At 34.6% G+C, this 19,078-nt stretch overlaps 2 protein-coding genes and 1 pseudogene across 2 annotated transcripts; 2 read left to right on the top strand and 1 right to left on the bottom strand.

Moving 5' to 3' along the window:
* The first annotated feature begins 1,558 nt into the window (after nt 1-1,558).
* Nucleotides 1,559-3,841, top strand: LOC148190659 (uncharacterized). Its single transcript, XM_088102691.1, has 5 exons — nt 1,559-1,743; nt 2,519-2,631; nt 2,791-2,921; nt 3,292-3,352; nt 3,702-3,841. Exons 1-4 carry the CDS (start codon nt 1,617-1,619, stop codon nt 3,338-3,340), a joined length of 420 nt encoding a protein of 139 aa, XP_087958817.1. The 5' UTR covers nt 1,559-1,616; the 3' UTR covers nt 3,341-3,352; nt 3,702-3,841.
* LOC148190660 (dnaJ protein P58IPK homolog B-like) lies at nt 3,723-4,046 on the top strand. Its single transcript, XM_088102690.1, has one exon. The coding sequence runs from the start codon at nt 3,723-3,725 to the stop codon at nt 4,044-4,046; it is 324 nt and encodes a 107-aa protein (XP_087958816.1).
* Nucleotides 4,047-8,064: 4,018 nt separating this feature from the next.
* LOC148190661 (uncharacterized) lies at nt 8,065-9,882 on the bottom strand (annotated as a pseudogene).
* Between the last annotated feature and the right edge of the window lie 9,196 nt (nt 9,883-19,078).

Genomic DNA, 19,078 nt, shown 5'->3' on the forward strand with positions numbered 1-19,078 from the left:
CATCATCATCATCATCATCATCATCATCATCATTATTAAGATGAAGATTTTAAAGAACATCGTCAAATAATCATTAACATGTATCATAAACTTTAAAAAATATAAAATAAAAATCTTTCTACTTTTATTGCACTAATAAAAACATCCATGCAACTCAATATTCGTATGATAAAATTCCAAAATAATATGACATAGTACACTAATCACTAGGTCGATCATCTAGGTCGACTATCCAAACTAACCACCAAGATGATTATCCAAACTGACAACTCAAGCTGATAATCCAGATTGATCGTTCAAGCTGACATCTTAAACTTATAACTTAGGTCGACCATCAGGCTGACCACCCAAGCCGACGACTCAGGCCACCTATCCAAGGCGACCACCCAGGGCAACCACCTAGGTTGACCACTAGGCCAACAACCTAGACCAACCATTAGATTGATTACCAGGCCGACCACCAGACTCATCATCCAAACTGACCATCATACCAACCATTTAGGCTGACTACCCAAGCTAACCACTAGGTCGACCACCAGACCGACCACCCAAACAAATCACTAACCCGATCACCCCGACCGGCTATCCAAACCGATAACACTATAACAAAACAACATTGTTGATCGAACACAATATAATCAAATTATCGACGATAATAAATCACTAAACCCTTAATTTAGCTTTTGGTAGTTACAATATGTTCTAGTTTTGAAACAAAATTGTTCTTTGATTTTATTTTCTTATGTAATAAGTTTTATGACATTAAATTTTACATATGTTCAAGAGATTGAATTTAAATTTAATTCCTTTTAAGAAAGTATCATTTTTCATATTACAAATTCATATATTTCTCATATTTAAACACAGTAATAAAAATTATGTGAAAAATATATAAAGATGGATAGAAAAAGTAACATAAACAACAAACAATCCCGTGTTCAAAATTATGATTTCAATGAAAATTTAACTTCCATTGTTTTCAAAATATTTTTGGAAATCATAATTTTTACTATCTATCCATTTATATTTATTTTCATACCTATTATTATAAGTAAGACCAATTATAAAAGTGTTATGTTTTTTTACAAATAATATATGTGCATAATGAAACAAATTTAAATATTTAAAAGGATCTAAAGAATAACATCTTACCACATAGAATCTATCTATCATCATTCTTAAAAAGAAAAGTCCAAAACATTAGTAAAAATAAAATTCAATTTAACACCCATAACTATATCTATATCTATATATATAATTTAAATTAAATTAAGTGATTTTGTAAGAAAATAAAATAAAGGATAATTATAAATGTTCTCTACGACTACAATATTATAATATAAAACAATGTTTATACTTTACTGTTATCTAACGACAACCTACAATATTTCAAAAATAATTAATAGAAAAAACATCACGTGATATCTGAATGAGCAGGCAGTAGTATTGGCCGTAATATTGAGCAGGTAGTCATATTGGCCGTAACATCGGTGCATTGCTGTATAATTGTGAAGACCTGTTAACAATAATAATAAAGTTCTGTGTGATAACAATTCTTCCAAAAAGAAACAAAAGAAGCTGAAGCTATTAACACAGCAACATCTCTTCAATGTCCGATGAAGAGACTGTCTTCTCCGGTCACAGGTTCTTTATCCTTCACCGTCGCTCCCAACTCGGTCACTGCTTGCTCTGAGGTTCATGTTTGTGCCGAATGGTGGCAATCCGTTCAGCATAGTTCCAATGGTATTTGTTTTTTCTCATTAGAAACCATACTTTTGTTCTCTTTTCTCAACATATGAATTGGATCAGAGCATATTCTAGGATGAATTTGGAAGAAGTAATTTACTGTTAGAGTTTAGATTAACTATCATAAGATCATGATGTTCTTTATTGATTTTATGTAATACATTAAGTGCTGATCTTTTTCTTCTGTACAGCTGCAGTTTTTATGTTGCATGTTTTAATTTTCTCCATGGATCTAAATGGTGAGATATGTTAATATATGATCTGGTAAAAGTTGAAACAGATCTTCTTTTGTAATTTTTCATATTCATGTAGAAAATTACTCCAAATAGTTTTTATTTTTTTTTATTAGACTGCTTGGGTCTTAGGATAACATGTAATATTTTTCATTGTATGTGTTATATTTCACAACTTTAAATTAAATATATTCATCTTATTTTAATAAAATCTTATCAGAAAGTAAACCCTCTGTGAAAGCAGACTATGGGATGCTGCATAATACTTTATTTTAGATGTTTGTACTTTTCCTACAAGTGTAATATGCTTAGCACCACTGTTAGAGGAAGAAATCTCAACTAGGGTTACTGCTATGTCCTACTCATATCAAAGATATATATATATGAAGATGAGGGAACATAGAAAGAGTACATATATAGGAGCTCAATGTCATTGTTTTGGTCATGTTAATGCAGAGCTTTTTTTTAAGTTGCAACACCATCCAAAATTAGCAAGAGGATATTCAAAGAAATCACAAATATATCTTGTACTGTACCAGGTCTCCTATATCGAAGTACCAAGGAATTTGATTTTGAGTCAGTTGCAGAAATGCTTGCAGTTAAGAAGGCTTCAGAAGCATTAAATCTATCAAAGGAAGGTAGACTGAAAAAGGTATGCTATTTTTTACCTTCTGATTGACAGATTTGGTTGAAAGAGATCTCTTGTTTAGCTATGCAAATTCATGATAAGTTGATGTGAGTGAAAATGTGTTTATATTTATGATAAACTTGTCATGATGGTTTTCGTGTTTTTTTTTGTTATTTCTTGCAGGAGCCTGAAGTACTTCTCTCATGGGAACTTGAAAGAAACATGGAGTTAAAAGAAATATTTGACATCAAGTTACCACCCAAAGATGTTGGGAATGCCTTGCAGCTTTTAGGGTTTGGAGAGTGTTCGGAAAGGTGTGGTTTCTTATTAACAATTTTTCTTGATGTATTTTTTATTAATTGCATTTAATAGTTCACTGATTGAATAACCACAATCTGCAAATTCCTTTAATACTATTGAGGGATGTTACAAAATTGGAATTAATTATTTCTGTCAGTATCATGCAACTTAAAAGTCAAATTTTAGATGATTTTGTAGTGGGTCATTTGATTGAACCTTTTGACCATAAATAATATTCCCTTCTTTTACATTAAATTATATACCCTGGAAAAAATGGTATTATTGTTCAAGCTTAATTCTTGCTTTTAGTCATGGTGTCACAACCATTCATAATATATTTATCAATTGTTTCTTTACTGATATTCTGTGTGTAATTTTAATCAGGCTCTTAATCTCAAGGAAGGAGGAGCTGAAGCCATTTTTGAAGAATTGATTAGTACAGAAAGTATGGATGAACATAACTTCTCTCTTATTCGAAAGGGCCGAGGGTCTTACCCAGTGGGCTTGATAAATTTTTAAGTTTTCTTAGCAAATCGAAAGATATGGTGGACCATCTACTGATGCATTAATTTTATGTTTAAAACAACTCCATTTTAAGATTTTTTACATGGGATCTTATAATTGCATGTTATATAATATTTGTAGGGTCAATCTGAATGTGTAGATTGTAACTTTTTCTTGACTGGTGGAGTCTTGGAGGATTTGTTCACAATTTGCACTTGCATTTAGCTAGTCTGTTCTCGTAAGAGTTACAAATTAAATGTAGCTTGGTTGTCCGTGTGACTCACTTTCAGGTTTTGAAATTTGAATTTTGGATGGAGTGCAATAAAGAAGAGACTGTAAGGGCCAAGGAAATTGCTGAAAAGAAAATGCAAAACAAAGATTTCAACGGGGCTCGAAAATTTGCTCTCAAGGCTCAGCAGCTATATCCTGATTTGGAGAATATTAATCAAATGCTTATTGTCTATGATGTGCATTGCTTTGTTGATCAGAAATTGTTTGGCAATGAGATGGACTGGTATAAAATTCTTCAAATTGAGCTGACGGCTAATGATACAATAATTAAGAAGCAATACAGGAAGTTTGCTCTCCAATTTCATCTTGACAAAAAGTTTTCTGGTGCAGAAGCTGCGATTTAAGCTGATTGGGGAAGCTCAAATTTTCTGAGAGCAGACTTTACTATTGGTTTTTTTTTTTTCTGTTTCTATCAGATGAGCTAACTTGACAGTTCTATTCATATGGATGATTTTGGTGTAGGTCTCCATCCTTGTCATGAAACTAATTCATGGTTGAAACATTTAGAGGATTTGATTATGCAATCATATCACCTACTAAATTATTTTTCTTTGGATTGATTTCAAGAATGTATCACTGTATATTATAAATTGGATTTGTCTAAGAAGTTTAAACTGATGACTCTTCTTTGTGCCGAAGCTTTTTGAACATTGAGTAAGTATTTTAAATTCTATTAGAAAATATGTATTCTTCTTTTTGTTTTATTACTTTCACCACTTCATCTTTCTTTTGTTTTTTCTCATACTTTTGTTGTCTTAATATCATTTAAAAGTGGTTGAAAAATTTGCTTAATATGTCTAGAAAACCGAGCTATATTCAGGACGAAAATTCAAGACATGTAAAAGTAGTAGTGAAAGTAGGTAAACTTAAGGTTGCTGCCGCAAATGAAAAGGTAATTAGAAACAAGATGTTACGATACTCTTTGTATATGAATTATAATTCTGTCTGCATGATATCTACATGCATAGTGTCTTACACAACATCATGTCATGTTTAAATTCTTAGTTTAAATTAATCGATTTTGTATTTTTCTAAACATCTAGGTCTTGGTATGATAAAGAAATAAATATTCTTAATATGATAAAAACAGAAAAATAGATTATGTGTAGGTAACTTTGTTTCTTAAAAAAAAATTAACGCTATTAACGAGAGAAGAATGCCATTTTGATTTGGGATTTACCGTCCTACAGATAAGGATGAGATTTATACATATATTTCTTCAAAGTTAACTTTTCTTTTAAATTTAAGTGAATTGTTCTTGTCGTTTAAGATATTTTACATGATATTTTTTTTTTGTCAATAAACATGATGGTAAATTTTTAATGTTATATTAAGATGTTACATTTTAGTAAATTATATTATATTTGTAGTCTAATTCACAACTATTGAATTGCATGTTTCTTTTCTTCCTTGGTTGCTGGAAGAACAGACCTAACATCTACAAGGTTTTTCAAACAAGTTTGTAGGAGTTTATGTTTCATGTTAATTATTTTTATGAAACTTTTTTCAGCGAGCCTTCTTTCCGAAATGGAGTATTGGTATTGTATTTAACTGCTTAGATGTATAATAATATATTCATCATAAAGTGATGTATATATTCTGAATATTTCTAATGGTTAAAGTTTAAGAAACAATTTTAGATCCTTTATTTCTAATGGTTAGCCATATAGATTTTTATTTAATACGACTAAGTGTTGTTATTCTCCACAACCATATAATCCATTATTATAAATATGTAAGATTATTTATTAGACCAATGTGTATATGAAAATTTATATATTTCAAAGGTGAGTTGAAAATCTATATTAATATTATTAGTTTTATTTTTCTTATATTTTTATACAAATTTTATTTTATTGTTGGAATGATCTTTAAATAATATATATAATATGTTACATTCAAATAAATGAGTTCAAATATAAAAAAATCAATAAATTTTTTCAACTATATATGAGTAATTTATTTTTGGATAATCCAATAATTTTAGAGACATAACACTTTTTATTTAGTGCTCTACCTAATGACTATTGTAATTTATCTTTACGGTCATTTTCTTTTAACCAATATCTGAAATATATTTAAATTTCTCTTTTCAATCAAGTAACTTATTCTTTTACATTATAGAAATCAATGTGTTTTCAATACTCTTGAAATGCTTCATGTCATCACATAATTTAAAAATAAAAATTAATGAATATATATTATTGATATCTAAACAATAAGTAAAATTAAGAAATGGTACATATAAGATATAAAATATCAGTAAATTATTTTTAATTAAAAGTATTCTTAATTCAAAAGAAAATGATATTTTTTGTTTGTTGGCTGTGTTCTATGGCCAAGTTGTATTGTTTTATGTTGGGTTTTTGGACTATCATTCTGCTATCAGGGTCGAGTCTTTTTTTTATACCCGAGTATAGTTATTTACTCGTCGAATTATTTTGATGTTGGGCTTCTCTTTCTTTTATCAGGGTTTTCGTATCTTGGTGTTTAGAAATACCAAACTACTCTTATATTTGACCACGTGTACTTCCAAACTACTCTTATATTTGACCACGTGTACTTCGAGTCGATCACGTATTGGGCTGTTGTAATCGAGTTAGGATTATGGGAATCAATTGTTGTTTCTTTCTCCGTTTTCGGACTTTTGGCTTTGTGTCGAGTTTGTCTACACTTGTTTTGGGTTGGATTCTTTGTTAAAGGAGTTGAATTTTCTATTGGCCGAGCTCCATGGCCAATCTTAGTTTTCTGATGGTCGGGCTCCGCGGCTAGACTTCTTTTGTCCCAATATTTGGCTATAGGTCGAGTTGATATTTGTACTTGGATATTAGAAACTGAGTTTTAAACTTAATTCAATCCAGTTTGTAAAGTGAGGTTTGTACCTCACTTATATATTATAATTTTACCTTATCTCTAGTCAATATGGGACTTTTAACATCGAATGTAGGAAGTTTGTGCTTTTTCTGTGTTTGGTCTAGCGTTTTGAGTTATCTGTTGTACTTCAGTATCTTCATTATTGTGTTGATGGTTTCCCTTGGTAGTGCTTTGCTGATGGGAATGCTCTAGCTAGGACAAGCCAAATCTAGAAGCAAATCAAGCCATAAGTTCATGGATGAAGATTGCGGAATTTAGTGGTGGTGAAAGGTGTTGATAGCTCATGGTTTTGGGTGTTTGAATGGTGATGGAAGGTGTGTTTGGTGGTTCTCTAAGAGAGGTTGGGCCAACTCTTGGAGGAAGGTAGCTAGAGGAGGCTACTTCAGTTGCTCTAGCCTAGGGTGACCTTAAAAGAGTAGTATGGCACAAAAATGATAGCATAACTTTACTCTAAATCAAAGGTGATTACATGATGGAGAGCACCTCTATTTATAGGTTAAGGTGTCTCAAAATGGGCTGAAACTTTAACCTAAAAGATCCATCTTGGTTGTCTTAGAGAGCAAGGAGAAATCCTCTCCAATAGGAGGGAGACAAGTGGCAAAAATCCTCTCAAATGAGAGAGTGACATGTGGCCACTACCTATGGAAAAACTCTCCATTCCTAGAGTGACACATGGCCACTAGCTAGGAGAAAAACTCTCCAATGGGAAGCTTCCACATGTCTAAAACGAAATTCTTCTCCCTTGTTCTCCAAGCTTAGCCAAAATGTTGACCCCTTAGTCAACACACCCATTTTGGAGGTCCAAGCATAGTCAACTTTGGACCTTGACCCTTTGTTGACTTGTTTGGTCAAAATCCTATTCTACTTGGCACAAAATACAAGGCCCAATTGAAATGCTACACTACGAGGCCCATAATACCAAGCCCAAATAAAATCTAGACTACTTGGCTCATAATACAAAGCCCCAAATAAAATCTAGACTACTGGGCCCAAAATTCAAGGCCCAAAATTATTCTTACTCTACTAAATCTTCATGATGACTTAAGATGGCCTAAGAGAAAGAGTCTAGGCCCATCTTTCATAAATGCCTCCAATACTTCATTAATGTCCTAGGTTATGGGAAGGGGTATGCCATCATCCCCTCCCTCTTGAAAAGGATTTGCCCTTAAATCTTCAACATGGGCTAAAGGCAACTTCCTTTTCTTCATAATCTTCAATTCTTCCTTAGTTTTCCACCAGGGTCAAATATCCATTTTATAACACAAGTACTTAGAACAAGTGTTATAATAGAGAGTACGTGAAGGATGTAGCTCCCAATAAGTATACACCTTAAATCAAGTGAATGATTAAGGTCTTGGAAAGTAGGAGCATTTTTCTTGAAAATTTTATTTCCCACACAATGATGCTTTGGGTCTTTTCTTGCCATGCTTTTAGAGGAAGATGGAAAGGAGACCTTTACACTTTTACTCAAGCTTTTCGCCCTTAACATCATAATTTTCTTGTTGGGGCATTCTTGAGACTTGTGCACCATCTTTGACACTTAGAGCAAAATGTGTCTTTTATTGTCTTTTTACCTTCTTCTTTTTCTCTTTCTTTTTCTATTTTCTTTGTCATTTGTGCTTGATCCTCTTCCACTTGAGAAGGTGAGAGGATGAAGTACAAACTTCTTTTTATTGTGAGTGATGGTTATTTCATTGGTGTGACCATTATGTAGATATTGTCTATCAAAAAGCCAAGGCCTTCCTAATAAAATATGACAAGCATCCATAGGTACTATATCACATAGCACACTATCTTCATAATTCCCTATGGATAGCTTGACCATCACTTGTTGATTAACTTCTAATTCCTTGTCCTCATGGATCCATTGAAGTTTATAAGATTGAGGATGAGGAAAAGTAGCTAATCCAAGCTTGTTAACCAACCTAGTGCTACAACAATTTGAACATGAGCCACTATCCACAACAAGGAACATGTTTTGTCTAAGATTTTACATCTAGTGTGGAAGATGTTATCTTTTTGTGTGTGCTCTTGTGAACTAGGTTGATTATGGAGAACCCTTCTTATCATAAGAAGTTATCCCTCACAAGGATGGACATCCTTACTTGGGCTTTCTTCTTCTTTCTTTGCACCACTTCTCTCACTCTCACTATCACTTTCCTCATCTTGGCTACTATATAAATCAATACCCCTTAAGATCATGGTCTTTTTGGTTTGGCATTGTGATGCAATGTGACCTCTACCAAGACACTTGCAACACTTAATTTCACTAGTGTGAGTGTGAGATGATGTTCTCACCCTTGGCCTTTCTTTTTCTTTTTCTTCTCCCTTCTCCCTCCCTAGATTCCTAGAGGGTTCTTCTTCTACCACTTGCTTACCCTCCCTCTTGTAGTCTTTCTTAACACTAGAGTTAGAGTGGAAAGCTTTCAAACCTTTTCTTAAGAGTTGTTGCTCTACCTTAATGCAAATTTGTACCAAGTCATTTAAGTCTTGGTAGGGCAACAATTTCACTTTATCCCTAATCTCAAGATTAAGACCACTTAGAAACCTAGAGATGGTGGTCTCTTCTTCCTCCCTAATTCCCGCCCTCAACATGTAGAGCTCCATCTTTTGCCTATAGCTCTCAATGTTCATGTCTCTTTGTTGGAGTCTTTGGAGTTTTTCCATTAGCTCCCTATGATAGTATGAGGGAATGTGCCTTCTTCTCATGGCACTTTTCAAGTCATTCCAATAGGTGACTTGGGGAAAATTAGAGAGTCTTCTGTCTCTCACAAGGGAGATTCACCAATACATGGCATTCCCTTGGAAAATCAATGTGGCCAATGTGACCTTTCTCCCCTCACTCACTTGATGACACTCAAAGAGTTGTTCAACTTTCATCTCCCAATCTAAGTATGCCTCGACATCTTCTTTACCATGGAAATGGGGGAGGTCTACTCTAACCTCTCTTGGAGTGTTCTATCTATCATGAATTCTATGTGGGTGAGGTTGATAGTATTAGTTTGCAAGCCTACTATCTACCTCATGGTGTGTGAGTTGAGTTGGAGTTTTAGAACTCCTCCTTGTATGACTCCTACTTCTCTTTATTTCCTCTTGGGCTTTTTGCTGTTTCTCATTAAGGAATCTAAGTTCTTCTTCTAACTTAGCAAGATAATGTTCTCTTTCAATTCTTTCTTTTTCTTTGAGAAGGGTTTCTTGCCTTTGCCAAATTTTAAGTGACTTTAGCTCGTTTGCTAAATTTTTCAAAGTGGGTTTTACATCCTCAATAGAGTCATTTCCAATTTCATCGGAATTAGTCTTAGACATCCTTAAAGGTTTTCAAAAAGATGCAATGCAACAAACAAATACTTAAATTTCAATGAAAGTTCCTTAAGAGACTTAAGGAGGCAAAAGACACCCAAGTTCACTTCCAGGAAAGGGAGGTGAATCACAATGGATTTCTTAAATACCAAGCCTTTCCTAGCCAAATTTTACCTTAGGTACTCTTGAACCAAATTTCTCAAAGGGAACTAAAGTTGAAATTAAAGTTGACGCACACTAAGTTATCACAATTAAAGAAAGCAAATAAACTAGTTATGCGGCCTAATGATTAAGTTAGAAGAACTTTGGTTCCTCCAACCAACCAACTAAAAAAACGAAAATTACTAAGAAATAAAGGTTCTTATTAGGAGATGGGATTGAGCACCAAAGACTCCCCCAAGACACCTAATAAGGCCATTAGTTACAAGAGAAAAAAAAAGAAAGATTACAAAGCTAAAAAAAAAATTACAACCAAATCAAAGCTACCTCCCAAAGTGTTTCTCTCCTTTCTTTTTGGCGACCACTCTAGACTTCAAGCTCCCTTTGGGTCTCCACCACCTAGAACGCTACCTCTAAGATATTGTATCACCTCACAAAGAGAACCTACACCACACAAAGTAACCAAAGCCGAAATTGTGCAAGAAGAAACAAGGGATAAAAGCAATAAAAAGGTCCAAAAACAAGAAAGGCTTTGCAAAAAGAATTTAATTATGACAAAACTAAGAAATCCAAGAAGACAAGCAAGAAATTAAAGATTAAGAAACAAAGGTTAGCACTCAAAAGAAATCCTAATGAAAGGTGCTAGAATAGATTCACAAAAACAAAAATTAGTAGAAGAAAAATGGGTGGTTCTTGTCTTTTGGCAACTTTGAGCAAATGAGACACTAAGGCCACTCTTTTAACATCATAGCCAAGACTTTTAGCCACTGGAAAGTGATGATAAAAACCCAAAATAGTGAGCAAAACACGTTCCAAAACAGATTGCACAAAGACAATGGTAGTGGTCTAAGCACACAATATTTTTCAGCACTTTTCTAGGCTCTCTAGTACTCTTTTGAGGCCTTTTGCTTAAAAGCTTTTAGCATTTTGTTTTCACTCTTTTAAGGTGCAAAAGAAGACCACCACACACTTGGAACAGAGATGATATATGGATTTTAAAAGCCACAAAGACAAGAAACACAAAATAGAAGAGAATCCTACTAGAATCCAAATGGAGTTAAAAACTAAAAACATCAATAGAGAATTTTTTTTAAGAGCTTGCCAATGATCTAATGGCAAGTATGAACCCAAAACATCAAAGATAAGACCCTCAAATGGTTGTATATGAAACTAAGTTATATATATATTTTTTAAGATTTTTCAAAGTTACTAGAGAAAATTGACAAGAAAAGAACTACACATGACTCTAGACAAACATGGATGGACTAAAAAACTTAAAATGACTCAAACAATGAAATGCACCAAATATAAATCAATAAAAGACCCAACAAAACAGTAAGGGATGACTCAAAAAGGAAAAGGCACAAAACAGTAGCCAAAACTAACAAAACATAACTTGAAAAACGCTAATGACAACACTCTGACAGCTTTGACCTTTGTTGAGTGTTTTACTTATAACTTTCTGCACAGAACTCCAAATAAAGTGATTCTTCTTTTTTTGGAAACTAGACTCAAAGTGATTTCATTTTGATATTTTTACGTATTTTTTTGGACAACTGGGCTAGATGCAATTTAAGTTTCAAAATCGTCCCAGTTTATTGCCAAAAAAAAATGATAGATGGGAAAGAAAAACACAACAAGACAAGTAAGGAAAGCATTAAACAACAAGGAAGTAACAAAGGATCAAAACCAAGAAACTTAGCTCTTTGAAGAACCAAGGCTCTTGATACCAAATGATGGCAATGCTCTAGCTAGGACAAGCCAAATCTAGAAGAAAATCAAGCCATAAGTTCATGGATGAAGATTGCGGAATTTGGTGGTGGTGGAAGGTGTTGATAGCTCATGGTTTTGGGTGTTTGAATGGTGATGGAAGGTGTGTTTGGTGGTTCTCTAAGAGAGGTTGGGCCAACTCTTGGAGGAAGGTGGCTAGAGGAGGCCACTTCGGTTGCTCTAGCTTAGGGTGACCTTAAAAGAGTAGTATGACACAAAAATGGCAGCATAACTTTACTGTAAATTTTGATGGAGAGCACCTCTATTTATAGGCTAAGGTGTCTCAAAATGGGCTGAAACTTTAACCTAAAAGATCCACCTTGGCTGTCTTGGAGAGCAAGGAGAAATCCTCTCTAATAGGAGGTAGACAAGTGGCAAAAATCCTCTCAAATGAGAGAGTGACATGTGGCCACTACCTATGGAAAAACTCTCCATTCCTAGAGTGACACATGGCCACTAACTAGGAGGAAAAGTCTCCAATGGGAAGCTTCCACATGTCTAAAACGAAATTCTTCTCCCTTGTTCTCCAAGCTTAGCCAAAATGTTGACCCCTTGGTCAACACACCCATTTTGGAGGTCCAAGCATAGTCAACTTTGGGCCTTGACCCTTTGTTGACTTGTTTGGTCAAAATCCTATTCTACTTGACCTAAATACAAGGCCCAATTGAAATACTACACTACTAGGCCCATAATACCAAGCCCAAATAAAATCTAGACTACTTGGTTCATAATACAAAGCCCAAATAAAATCTAGATTACTTGGCCCAAAATACGAGGCCCAAAATTATTCTTACTCTACTAAATCTTCATGATGACTTAAGATGACCCAAGAGAAAGAGTTTAGCCCATCTTTCATAAATGCCTCCAACACTTTATTCTTGTTAGAACTTAGTAACTTGGATCTTTGAGTGTTACGTTTATGTTCTTAGTTTGCCTCACTTGAAGGGCTTTGGATGACTTATTTGGAGGGTTTTGGGTACCTCCATTGGAGTTCTTTTGGGTTCCTCACTTCAGGGGCTGATACTACGTTTATGGTCTTGGTTACAATATATTAATTTTTTTGCCTCGTTCGAAGTCTTTTGGATGTTACTTTTTTCGTCTTGGTTACCATCTGTAATATGCTTTTAACTTTTGTGGCGATTCGAGCTTGCCTCTGAGTTGTATTAAGGGACAGACTCCATTTTGGGAGAATCTGTCACACCAAACTCGTCGGCGGGCTACTTTTAGGATTGTAATAGGTTCTTGCGTTTTTGTTTGTGTGAGTAACATTTGTGGAGGCCGAGGTTGTTCTCTATGGACTGAGCTCCAAGATCAAGGTTATCCTTGTGGGCCAAACTCTGAGGGTGAGATCATCTTGTGTGGCCCGAGCTTCATGGCCTAGGTCGTTTGTCTTTGGTTTGAGAATACCCCGAGTAGTCTAATGTCCTTCCGGTTTAAGCTAAGCGAGATGCTTATTCGGCGCTCTTTGAAATTATAGTTGAGCTGACTAGTTATTGGTAGAGCTTTGTGGTCAAGTTCTATCGTCTGACCAAGCTCATAATTCTATGAATTTATTTATCATTAAGAAGTAAAACCTTATAATTATCACACGTTGACTCTTACTTATTGATTCAATTTGTCCATAAAAATCTTAAACTACCAAATTTGAATTATTCCAAAACCAAAATAAATATATTATATTAAAAAAAACCATGTCTTTCCCTCGAACCTTTAATTTGTTTTTATTTTCTAAGGTTCATGCGCTGTCGGGAATGTTAACTATTCTTTACCCCAAGTTGAAATAAACAAAAAATTACTTCGCAAACTCATTGATGTGTCTGATATAAGATCCAGTTCATAGGCTGATAAAAGAGGAAGAAAAATTAGTTTCAAATGCGAAAAAAACTAAAGGAATAATGTTGAATGTTGAAACTAATGTCATGGTTTCTATTGTCTTCGTTGTTAATAATTTTGAAACTAAAGGAATAAAGGGCTTAGTAAAAATTTAACAAATTTGAATGTCATAGTTGTTCCAAATGTAAAACAATAAACTATCCAAATAAGCTATATAGAAATACATTCCTTTCTAATAAGAATTGGAATTAAATTTTAAAAACAATGTCTAATTTGCTCTTAGATAAAAATGAAAGTTTTAAGCAGAGAGATTTTTTTGCTTCAAATTTTTTGCCGACACTATTTTCTCGTTCCTAAATAAATGCATTTTTGTAGTGATCAAAGTTTTTCCTTCGAAATTTTTTGTGTTTCTAGAGATAAAGATATACGAGATATGTTGTATGGAGGAATTTTTTATTTTATTTTATTCGTGTGCTTTTATCTATATAAAAGAAAATGTTTTTAAATGGAATTTTTTTGACTAGTACATGTGAATTAATCATCTTGTTATTCAGATCTTTATGACGAAACATAATCCCTGACGTCTGAATCAGTGTAAAATAATCAATTTATTTTGTATCTATTTTTTTGTTTCCTTCAATTTATCTATTTATGATATCTTTGGAAACTTATAACGAAAGAATAATAAAGACCTGTTTCAATTCGATTATGTAGAAGACAAATTTTATTTATAAGAAAAAGAAACAAAATACAGAAGAAGAAACAAAGGATCAGCGAACCTTCTGCAATATCTAAGGTGGAATCACTGGCTTCTCCGACACAGCAGATTTAGTTTTTCAATGAATCTTATTTTTATTGAAAACTGTTTCTTTTACTCTTTTTCAATGGTTTATCGTTTTTCATTGAGGCTTAAGTAAGTTTTTTTTTTTTTGTCTTTTATGTATACAAGGAATCACATGTAGAAGGATTCTGAAATTATTAAAGATATTAAAATTTGAAAATGAGAGTTTTTTTTGTCTTTTATGTCTTTTATGAGAGTTTTTTTGTCTTTCATTGAAATTTTTTTTTACTCTTTTTTTGTCTTTTGTGTCTTTTATGTCTTTTTGTCTTTTGTTTGTATATATCATAGATTTTGAAAATAAAAACAACTATTACAAATGAGATTTCTCACACTAGTACAAAAAGTGACTTTTGACGCACCATATACGCTTTGGTTACGCAAAAACCGAAGCGTACAAAGCTATATACCTCGGTTACACCTTGATTCGAGACGGAGTGATGATATTGCCTCGGTTAGTTGAAGACTCGAGACCTATACCTCTGCACACAGCACTGCAAATCAGACCTTTCTATTTGATAACTTTTTGAAAAGCGTTATTGCATCAGTTTGCTAGGCAACCGATGCCTATACACCTGCGTCTGTCAGATTTTTCCTTGAAAGTCCTAGCAAGCTATGCTTTTTGGGCTTAAGGCATTGGTTCTTCAAGGAACCGAGGTCGTTGAGTAGTACTTTATACCTCGGGTTTTACTTTTAACCGGTGCCATATGGTTGTATTACCTCGGGTTTCGTTAGTAACTGAGGTAGTAGCTCCATTCATCTTCTGAAAATCCTACACATGTTTCATTTCCGTCCAATAGCTTCTTCTTCCTCTCGTGCTCTCCCATTCCTCTGTGTAGCTTCTTCTTCCTCGTGCTCTCCCATTCTTCATTTGCGTCCACGACTGCCACTCCTTGGCTCGTCGTGCCGCCCCCTATGCTGCCAGTGGTCTCCCTTGCGTCCTTGTTGCCCATGGTTCCACCACCATCGCACTTGTGTCACCCTTCCCCTTCTCCACCACCACCACAACTACCTTCTTTCTCCTCCACCACCTCACCCAGTACATCTAAAAATCGTCAATCTCTCACCGCTTCTCGTTTGCCACGCTCGCTTCGTCTCGTTTGAAACTTCGAACACCCAACTCTCCACTACCATCCACCTTTGACGCGGATCTCGAGGCCAAGATGAGCCGGAACGAGCTGAATCGAGAAGCTAAGCGCGTTGTCAAGTGGGGGATGGACTTGGCTTCCTTCTCTACTCCACAAAACAAACACATCCTTAGGTTTTCGATCACTCTTTTCATTTCCCGTTATACCCTCTTCCTTTTCCTCAATGCCCGCTTCGCAAAGTTCCCACCTTTGCTCAAAACCTGTGTGCTTTATGTTAGGTTGATGCAGGGTCGCTTCCTTGGACCAAGTTGTACGTCTCGAAGAGCGCGTTCGAGAAGGTTCTCCTGTTACAAGCGATGTAGGCGATTGAGGTGGCGATGAAGAGGTTCTTCTACGCGTACAAACAAGTTTTGACGGTGGTGATGGGAAGCTCGGAGGCTAACGGCAACCGAGTTGGGCTGAGTTGGGGATGGGGATGGGGATTTTGGGACTGTTATGGATGATTTTGGGTTGAGTTTCAAAAAAGTTTGTTGTACAGGTTTATGTCTGAAACCTTTTGTCCCAAATAATTTCCTCTTCAACTGAGTGTTGAGTGGTTTAAATATGATGTAGAACCTTGAAAAGAGTTTACTAGATGTTGCGAACAATTTGGGAAGAGCTTCCTCAGTTGTAAAGGAAAGTTTTTCAAAAATTGATACACCTACTGACTCTACTGAAGCGGTAAAAACTTCTGAAAACACTTTATTGGCTGGCGAAGGAAGGGGAAGTGAATTAGAATGGGAGTGGTCGGGAGAGGGAAGATGCGGCGGGGAAAGGTTGGCGGGGAAAGGCTGGCGCAAAAGAAAAGAACACTCTATTGCCTCGGTTCAGGTCCAAACCGAGGCAGTAGACTCCACAATACTACCTCTGTTCACAACCGAGGCAAAAAGGGATAGACTTTTTGTCTCGCCTGTATATGTCTCGGTTCAGGAACCGTTGTCTATGAGCTAAAATAACCGATGCCGTTTCCCTTAACATCACTAGTATCATTACACTTCCTAATCAAAGATTTAAATTTTTTTTAATAATCATTTTTAATATATCTTTTTTTAAGTTAAATACTCAATGGATTATAACTTTCGTTATTTTCTTCTCTAAGACATTTATTTACATTTTATCTTTAAATCTTTGATGGATATTTTAATTAAAATTTTAAGTATTTTTAAGTTTCTCTTTTACTCTGTTAACTCATTGTTTTTATGAGAATCAAGGCGTTTTTAATTATTTTGTAATATATTATGTTTTCAACAAATTAATGGATATATAGGAGTTGAAAAAAATCATATATAAAAAGAACTAAGATAAAATATATTTAATTTTGGAGGTAATTTTAATAATATTGTTGTTCATTAAAAAAATAAAAATGTTACATGTAATACGACATAAAAGTTAAGTAAATTTGTTTTGTTAATTAAAAATACTCTTAATACAAAGGAAAATTATATTTTTTTTAGATTTTGCTAGTTATAATATTTTGTAGTTGCTCCTGTTTTCATTGGTCTAACCTAATAGCTTTTATGTGTAACTTATGAAAATAGTTTACAATTTAAATTTGCTAAATTTGACACTGTAAAAACAGCTTATACAAGACTGTTTTCATTTCTGGTACAAATATATATATATATATATATATATATATATATATATATATATATATATATATATATATATATATATATATATATATAATGAAAGTGTTTGCATTTGCATAAATGTTTGAAATAAATTATAAATAGGATTTTATGTAATACATCCAGTGCTGTTGTTTTTGTTCATTGATTTTTCAGTCATTGATTTTATGTAATATATTAACTGTTGATCTTTTTTGTTCTGTACAGATGCTGCTTTTTGGCTGCATGTTATAATCTTTTCCATGGATTTGAATGGTGAGATATGTTAATATATGATTTTCTTGTAGAAAGTTGAAGCAAATCTTCTTGTAATCTTTCATATTGTTGTAGAAAGTTACTCTAAATAGCCTTTATTTTCTTGTTAAAGTACTTGTATTTTAGGGATAATACTTTAAAAGAAAAATAGTATTGGTTGTGGTAACGGTGTGTCTTGGCAGTAAGGGTGCTTTACTTTTTCTTAAAAAATGAAAAAAAAATCCAAAAGATTTGTTAAAGTATGCTATAGAAAAACACTCTTATTAGTTGGGGTAACGGTGACAAGCATTTGTATTGGCAGTAAGAACGGTGGTTTGCTTTTTCTTAAAAACCCAAAATCAGAGCCAAAACCTTGTATAGTCTGTGTGATACTGTAAGTCAGGCAGTTGTATTGGCCATGGTAACGGTGCATTGTTTTTTCAACCATAGCAGATAAGTGAGAACAAGTTTCGTACTTTAATAATACCCAACTCAACTTGTTCATTTGATGAGAGAAAGAAATAGTGATATCTTGTTAGGGAAGAGAAGAAGAACAAGGGATAATTGTTTGCCGTATGTGTTCTTTTTTAAGGGTAAGTTATATATATACACTAGTAAAAAAAAAAAGATTTTAACGCGTCTTATATGATCGAAGCATATCAAAACGTGGTGGCATTGTTATTGTCTTGGTTATAGGGGGAATCGAGGTATATAACCCTGTAGAAATCTCCTCTCTCTTATGCAAGTCAGATTTTTCATTTGACAAACTTTTCAAAAATAGGGGAACCGAAGCGTATAACCCTCTGCAACTCAGACTTTTCATACGAACAATTTTCTTCTTCCTCTTCACGCGAACTTTCCTTCCTCTCCATGAACACCCCCAGACAGCACCTTCCTCTCCACGAACAACCCCAGATAGCGCCTTTCAGCTCCGACAACCGTCGGGGAGCTTCCATGGCGTGGTGAACATTGGCGCCATGGTGATGGACGAGTCCGACTTCCGCACGTTGGAGGATTCAAGCGACAGGGTACCCAGACGATAGGAAAACCCAACCACGTCTTGGGATGCATAGCGATGTTCATCACGATGGCCAAGACCTCCTCCGTGATTCCAACAACGTGTTGTTTTGATTGCAATCTCCTTCCGAATCAGATCTCGACGAAGCCGAATTAGAGTGATTGGAAACGGTAGCCTCGTCCAATTGCAGTTCTCCGTTCGGAGAAAAGGAGCAATGTTTGAATTGATTGCAGATACACGAAGAAGGATCAAATTGAGTATGAGGTAGAGAAAGAGAATGCGAATGAGAATCCATTGACGGTAGAGTCAGGAAGGATGTTAGTCCCCAAAATGGCGAGTTAGGGTTGCTTTGATTTCGTCGAGGGGGTTTCTCAATGACGTGGTAGGTGGATCGAGTGTGGTGTCATTTTCATAATCTCCATTGCGATCAAGTCTGCGAAAGATAAATCGAAGGGAGAGGAAGTGTTTTTGAGTGAATCTGGCATCGTCTTCTTTGTCGCGGACGATTCACTAGCGAAAATTCAAACTCGCGAGTGCGCGATCCTGTGGCGTACCCTTGGCAGTGGAGTTGGAAGGACGTTTTTGGGGATGG

This window comes from Vigna umbellata, unplaced genomic scaffold (assembly GCF_029865625.1).
Source record: "Vigna umbellata cultivar VRB3 unplaced genomic scaffold, Vumbellata_1.0 scaffold_447, whole genome shotgun sequence".
NCBI classification, from domain to species: domain Eukaryota; kingdom Viridiplantae; phylum Streptophyta; class Magnoliopsida; order Fabales; family Fabaceae; genus Vigna; species Vigna umbellata.

Bases quoted from the DNA above. Each gene is read 5' to 3' on its own strand.
- LOC148190659 (XM_088102691.1), top strand. From the start codon at position 1,617: ATGAAGAGACTGTCTTCTCCGGTCACAGGTTCTTTATCCTTCACCGTC. The intron at 1,744-2,518 runs GTATTTGTTTTT...GTACTGTACCAG, and splicing joins CGTTCAGCATAGTTCCAATG to GTCTCCTATATCGAAGTACC. The intron at 2,922-3,291 runs GTGTGGTTTCTT...AATTTTAATCAG, and splicing joins TTTGGAGAGTGTTCGGAAAG to GCTCTTAATCTCAAGGAAGG.
- LOC148190660 (XM_088102690.1), top strand. From the start codon at position 3,723: ATGGAGTGCAATAAAGAAGAGACTGTAAGGGCCAAGGAAATTGCTGAA.